The 7,236-nt window shown below is 46.6% G+C and overlaps 1 protein-coding gene across 1 annotated transcript; it reads right to left on the reverse strand.

Moving 5' to 3' along the window:
* Positions 1 to 513: 513 nt before the first annotated feature.
* Positions 514 to 4,166, reverse strand: LOC124221588 (putative leucine-rich repeat-containing protein DDB_G0290503). Its single transcript, XM_046631767.1, has 9 exons — positions 4,134 to 4,166; positions 3,628 to 3,906; positions 2,754 to 3,568; positions 2,572 to 2,691; positions 2,366 to 2,481; positions 2,152 to 2,294; positions 1,825 to 1,943; positions 1,368 to 1,728; positions 514 to 1,245 (listed from the first exon to the last, which is right to left on the reverse strand). The coding sequence occupies exons 1-9, from the start codon at positions 4,164 to 4,166 to the stop codon at positions 514 to 516; spliced, it is 2,718 nt and encodes a 905-aa protein (XP_046487723.1).
* Between the last annotated feature and the right edge of the window lie 3,070 nt (positions 4,167 to 7,236).

Below are 7,236 nucleotides of genomic sequence, written 5' to 3' on the forward strand. Positions count from 1 at the left end.
ATTCAATAATCATAGGTATGTTTTATATTATGATCGTTCCTGCAGGGCGATGATCAGAAAATTCCTTACATGAAGGTGAACCCAGTACTCCTAAAACACAAAAGATCAACAGGGAGTCATGAGTGGCGGTGAGCTATTGTTTCAGCTATTGATGGGTCTGTTTAAAAGGCCAGGCACTCTGTAAGGAATTTTAAGATCATGCACCACATACTGACCAGCGTTTAACTACGGCGGCTGGGAGTACCCAGCCTGTTAAACCAGACCCCTTGGGAACCGACCGCAGTAGTTTCTTTGTTGCATGCTAAACCTAAGCTTAATTTAAAATTTAAACAATTATTTACTCCCAGCGATGTAGTTCAATTTCCGGAACGAAGAATAGAAAGAAAAGAAACTAAGAATGTCGATTTGATTAACATTATAAATTTTTTTCTTCCGATATTAGGGTCATGGAATTTTTGAAATCATCAAAATCGGACCGATTCACGTGAGCAAGGATTTGAAATGAAGAAACCGTTACGCCGTGTACTGGCGGACGCGAATCAAGGGAGACGTCCTCGTGGGTGTATCCTGTTCGATCCAGATAGAGGAGCCAATTTCGTACCCGGTATTGCGTCTGGACAATTCCCCGTTCAAAAGTGCGCGCGAATGCTTAACAAATTCGTGTTTGGAATTCGTCTGAGCCGACCGTTTGTCATCTGACGCGGACGGCTGCATCAGCCAATTGTAAAGGTCCTCGCGTATTTCGGTACTGTTTCGCACGGGGCTTCCCCTCAGGGACCTGGATACGCGCCGGGGAATCCTGTGCGGGCCTCGCGCCCTCTCGATTTCAAGGGCGCGGATGATGTCGTTCAGTTTCTGTACCGACGGGGATTCCCCGCAGGGATTCGACCTTGCCAACTTTTCCCCACCGCTTGCCGATTTCGCCCGCGGCGACGGATTCCGCGAGCGGATCGGACGCGGTCCCGGCAACCTCGGCAGCACCGGAATCGGCGAGGAGGATCGAGAATTCGGGGACCGGGTTATCCGTGGCTCGACGTACCGACGGTCCCGGTTTCTCTCGTGCAACTCGAGCCGCAGCTGGGCGACCTCCTTCTCCAGCTTGGTTCGCGTCGCCTGGGAACGATCGTTCTCGTCCTCCATTTGGCGCACCATCTTCTCCAACCTCGTCAGCTGCTTCTGCTTGCTTTCCAGGCTGGTGTAAAGAGCCTGCAGGTCCTCCGCCTTCGCCGCGATCTGCTTGTTCACCTGGACAAAAAACGCCATTGATGAGTGAACAAACTGGAATATTTGGATTCTTACAACTGCAGGATTGAAGTCCTATCGCCGCTACCGTTTCTCATCTGATTCAGAAACGAAGGAGTGCTCACCAGACAATTGATGGTCTCAGGGTCCAGCTGGTTCTGGTGTTCTTGGGCTCCGTTCTCCGAACCGTTTTTTCCCTGGCCCTTGAGGATCCCGATGAGCTCGTCTCTGACCTTCAGGACCTTGCTCTGTTCCCTCATAATCCTGTCCCGTTGCTCGACCTCCAGCTGTTTCCGGATCAGCTTGGTTTCAAGCTCCTCGTTGCAACGCTGAACTTCAGCCAAGGTCGATCGAAGGTCGGACAGCTGCTGATGCAGCTCGACGGTGTGCGCCGCCCATCCCGACTTACCAGCCTCCTTTGACTGGGTGTGTAGTCGGCCCTGCAGCTCGGACAACTGCCTTTCAACGTTTTCACTCTTCTCAAGTCTGGTAATTAGGACCCAAAATGAGAGAGAGAGAGAGAGAGGATATAATCAACAAGAAACTGGAAGTAGCAATCGGCAGAGCGCTAAAGGAACTCACGCGATCTTCAATCTTTTCTGGATCTCCGTTCTCTCTGAGTTGGCTTTCTGAAGCTCTTCGCTTTTCGTTACCAACTCTGCGGCTAGCTTGTCCTTCACACTTGCCGGATCCTCTTGGTTCTGTTAATATGGGAATTAATAGCAAACCGCAAAAAGGCAACAGATATTATCAGGTCTTGGTCCTCATGAAACACTTCGTCGATTGTGAAATTTTTCAATTTTTCAGCCGCACAATTTTTGGCTATTCAGCGGATCGACTTTGGTGCCTTTGAAAATGACAAAATTTAAAGGAAAACACCGAAAACATAAGACAGGAACGGGTACGAACCGCTGCCTGCTGAAGAACTGCGATGATATCTTCCTTCTCACGTTGGATCTGGAGCAGCTTGTCCTCCTGGGCGGCCAAAGCGGTTCGAGTATCCTGCAGCTCGTTCCAGAGTTGAAGTTCATTTTCGGTGTGTATGCCGTTCACTGCACAGAGTATTGAAGGATAAAAAGCAAGAATTCGGACTCAGCTATCCTCACGATCAGCGTGAGCGTACCTGGCTTGACGGTAAAGTCTTTGGTGTTCTCTGCAAGGTCGCAAAGCTGCTGACTCTTCTCTTCGAGTTTGGTGCACCGTTCGGTCAGCTCGAAGATCTTTTCCTCGGCTCGGGACCTGCGTATTTGGACAAAAATTAATGCACAGATTTCAGATTCACAGTCAACGCCTCGGAGATAAATTTTCTGAGCCGTTTCAAAGACGCACCTGGCTTCCTTCTCCACGGTGAGTTCTTTCTCAGTGTCCTCGAGCTGTTTCGAGAGTCTCTTGATGGTCTCACTGGACTCTGCCTCTTTCTGGTCGATTTTCTTTTTCAGTTCATTGACCCTGATCAAGACACATCCGCCGATTAGTGGGATTGCAAATTCGGTAGTAACATAGAAAACAACCGTGATTCGAGACTGTCTCGCTGCTTCTCGGTCTTCGCAACGAGGCTCTCGCTGTTCTTGATCGCCTTGTGCATGTCCTTGGTGCGGGCCTCGAGGGCGGCCTCCTTCTGCTTCACCTGGTTATCGAGGGACTTGATGCTGCCCTGTAGCTGCTGGATCTTGGCCTCGTTGGAGTTCGCGTGGCTCTCGAGCTCGCGTATCTTCGTCCTGGCCTTCTGAAGCTGCGCCTCAACCGCGCTCTTTCGCTCCTTGATCTGGGCGACCTTCTCCCTCTCATCGTCAAGTTTCTTGACAGCCGAGCTCAGCTTCTCCCTGAGTTCCCTGACCAGCCCCTCGCCCGAGTTCGCGAAAAGCTCCAAGGTCTTCTTCACGAGCTCGCCGATCATGTCACGCTGCCTCGAAGTCGCTTCCTCGAGTCGCTTCTGCAGTTCCCCGACCTCCTCGATTTCGTGACTCTCGAGCTGCTTGGCCATCTCCGGGTCAACCTTGGCGTTGTTGCCCGTTCTGAATTCGGCCAGCAACCCGATCATATCGGTCCGTTTGTTCAGCGCCTCCCGACACACGTCGCCGCTCAAGCCGGCCAAATCGTTCAGCTTTTCTTCGAACGTCGCCGCGAAGTCGTTCGCCACCAAGGACGTCAACGTGCAGTGATAAAGCAGCCGTTCGCCAGACTCGCCGTCCCAGAAGCTCGACGTTTCTCGGAGGGCGTCGTTCTTGAGCTGCACCTTCTCTATCCTTCCCGGATCCTTCAATCCTGCCGCGATCACCTTATCCCGGAGCTCGGAAACCTCCTCGTACAAGTCGAGGGCTTGTTTCTGGAAGAAGAGTGTAATCGTGACCACCGCGAGACGCTCTCTAATCTCATTGATCCCACCTGCTTGTCGGACAGTTCCTTCCTGAGGGACGTATACTTCTGTCTCTTCGTCGCGAAGTGATTCTCCAACTGCCGTTTCTGCAGAACCGTGCTCACCCCGGGCTTTGCTTTCGTCGTCGGCACGCTCGAGGAGAGTCCATTTTTTCCCAACCCACGTCGCAGCCCCGTAAACGTCGGTAAAGCCGAGACTCGACTCCGGGGCGTTTGGTCCCCAGGATTCGACTGGGACGATGCATCCTCTGAGTTCGTCGGCTTGATCGGTGCCACTTCCCGACCCTGCTGCACAATACCGGAAATCCGAACACTCTGAAATAGAATTTAACGAGGAGCTATCCGACGCCGAACAGCAAAACGAATTATGACCTTTCCCGGGTAATCGATTCCCCCGGTTTTCTGATGGCCCGCGAAACGGCGCATCAGACCTCGGAAAATGCCCATTCATCATTTTGCAATTCGACGTTCGACTGCCCTCAAAACGCCAAAGTACATCGTTAAACTGGCATCACTGGTTCAACCTTTTCAGTCATAGAGCCCACCATAGTGGCACCCTTTTTTTTGTACTTTCTTCTATAGTCCATGCAAAATCCTGAGTTATTTTTGCATTTGCAGGTAAAAAAATACCTAAACTTTGGAATGATGAGGATTTTTTGTGAATCTGTAATTTTTTACAATTGTTATAAGTAAACATATGGATAAAAAGTTATTTTCGTAAATGTAATTCGTTAGCGGAGAAATTTGATGATAAACGTATACTGAAAAGGTTTGGAATTCATTTGTTGACAAACAAAGATCTCAGAATGAAAGGATAATTTTTACCCTCCTTCGGGGTGCATATAGATAGAATTGGGAGTTGCACTTACTCTCGGCCCATAATTGTATTGTCTCAAAGTAAATATTCACATAAATCTGATTCAAGAATACTATCTAAAACAATATTGATACTTCACTCTGTTTTCCCCCCCATTCAAGGGCTCGTTTTTAGTTCTAATAAATTTTTGACGTGTAATTCGCATTCAACGTCGAATAACACATATAAGAAAACGTATAATTCCACTTTCGTGCAAAAAAAAAAAAAAAAAACTGAATCGACTGAGCGGAAGGAATAAACGTCGGACTCACGTCCGAGGACGATTTGGGACATGTCGCCTGCTGCTGAGTGGTGATCGGCGATTTCGGTCCGAGGGTGGGTGTCGAGCCCCTTGGGATTACCGATTTCGATCCTTTTCCACCGAGGCGAGTTATCGAGGCGCTCGCTGTTCTGGCTGAAACGAACACGTGTCTTTGCAGAGGAGATTGATGCCCGACATCGGCTTCTTATTAGATCCACGAGGTATGCGTGATACGACGAAACAGGTTGGTCAGGCGGATAACGAAGGAATTACTTACTCGTAGACTCGGTTCGCTGGGAGGTCGATTTTCCCGCGGCTGAAGTCGTCGACATTGTTCGTCAGTTTACATATTTAACGAAATTTTTGATATAACTTGGCGCGTTTACGCTTTACGGGATGTGGAATTTTTTTTTTTTTTACTCATATACCGATTTAAACTGTGATTTTGAAATTCGGGTACACCTGCTTGACGTCTAAACAACGCTCGCCTGTCATGGCAACACCTCGCGTTCGCATGTTCGAGATCTCTGTATCACCGTCGCTGCGCAATCACAGCTTCAATTTTCACCATTTTTTTTACGGTTTTTTTTTTTTACCAACAAAGTCCCGATTCTTCACAGAGAGCAGGCCATTAAATTAGATTGCAGAAAAAATGTAACAAAGTTCCTTTTTTTTGTTATTGGCAATCGTAATCAGGTCGAACTATACAGAACTGTCCACCTCAAATTATACTGTTTTTCATTTGGTGAAATTTTATCACTCGTTAAAAAAATTACACGGTACATTTGGCATTTATTGAAATTGAACTATAATAATAAATGCGAGAATTGAAGTTTGTCTACAGTTTATAACAAACAACCGTGACTTCATCACATGTTCTTTAATTTCCCTCAGTCAAGTCTCGTTCCAGTATTTAAATTTTACTAATCAAGATCGTCAAGCACTTAATTTTTCCGATCATAAATAAAATTTCATGCTTCCAATGAATTGCCCAACGATTTTTAATCCCGAGTTGAAAATTTCTCAACTACTTTCAATACAGATTACGAACCGTCGATCTTATTAGTCAAACTTCAGACAGGCAAGCGGTTTTTCGACCCCGAATAATCACGTGGCGATCGTTATCAATCATCTATTTTTATTTCCCCTTTTCTTTTCTTTTCAGTCTATTGATTCTTCAGCCACATCGAGTTATCTATTTTCAATCCCTGATTGGAAAGTGAGGAGGGGGGGGAAAAAAAGTTAAAAAAAATCCCCTTCGTTAGACGAGTATAATTTTTGGCCTCGGGGCGTTTTATTCTCATTATAGAATATATACCGCGTGGCGAAGACGACGATGCCACGTATCCATCGGCAATCCCTCTCCGCACGGACCTGCTGCTCATAAAGGCCTATTTCAGACTTAAATATTTATATCAAGTATCCGGTTGCATCAATCCGTGCATAAACAGACCTGCGCAACACATATGTATGTATACCCGTAATGAGTTGCAGCCCAACGACGATTCGCATCCCATCGAACCTCCGCGCGTTTGGCAATCGTCCACGGATTTTTCAATACGATGGAAACGAGCTTTCAAAGGACACCCCAGCGGCTAATAGCCGACAGCGATATCGGCACAACGGCTTCTGTGGATTATTGCAGCGAACGAAAACGGCGGAGAACAAATAAGCTCGGAAAAACAATTCTTTATACAGCCGAAGCTCGTGGTAAGAATTGAGAGAAATATCTACGCAGTCATGCGATTTGGCATAATTTTAATATCCGCTGATATCCCAGACATTGTACAGTTTTAATTGACTCGTAGGATGTTTTGCGGGGTAAAAGTTAATGGCCAAAAAACATGTAATACGCGTTTGTTTTGACGGACCTCGCTCCGGTAGATTGAAACAATTTAATACGTGCGCAAACGCCGGATCAAAGGTCAAACCAATCAACCCCAACTTCCTAGATCTGGCTAGAGAAGGCCTCATCGTCCATGCCGCCATTAGGATACGGGATAATTATTCATCGTATAATTTATCCTACTCGGAATCTCGATTAATTACTAATTATTAGAACCAGTTGAAGTAGATCACGTGAATCACTTACGCGATGAGTTTGCTGTGTGTAGAGAAAAAAAAAGGAACAAGATAGACGTAAAATCTACTTGAATTACAAAAGACGACACGGCGATAAAGGTGATCTCCTTTTCCCCCGGCACCCCGTGTAATTAATCATCCGTTCATTCCCGCGATAATTCTTATGCAGTGAAACTTATACCTGTACTTTGTTCTGCCGCACTGAGAAAAATTTCATTTGTTACAGTAACTAGAAAAATTCAGTACGCGTAACTATTTTACGTTGTTGCGGATCCTTTTTGGCAATTGCAATGCAAAATCTACTTTTTTAGTTAAACAAGGCTTTAGCGTCAATTTATTCTTGCACGAGCATTAAATTATCGCAACAGTTGCGAGAAAATATAGCAACAGTGACCGTAATGAGAAAGAATAGTAACGG

This window comes from Neodiprion pinetum, chromosome 6, assembly GCF_021155775.2.
Source record: "Neodiprion pinetum isolate iyNeoPine1 chromosome 6, iyNeoPine1.2, whole genome shotgun sequence".
Lineage (NCBI taxonomy): Eukaryota > Metazoa > Arthropoda > Insecta > Hymenoptera > Diprionidae > Neodiprion > Neodiprion pinetum.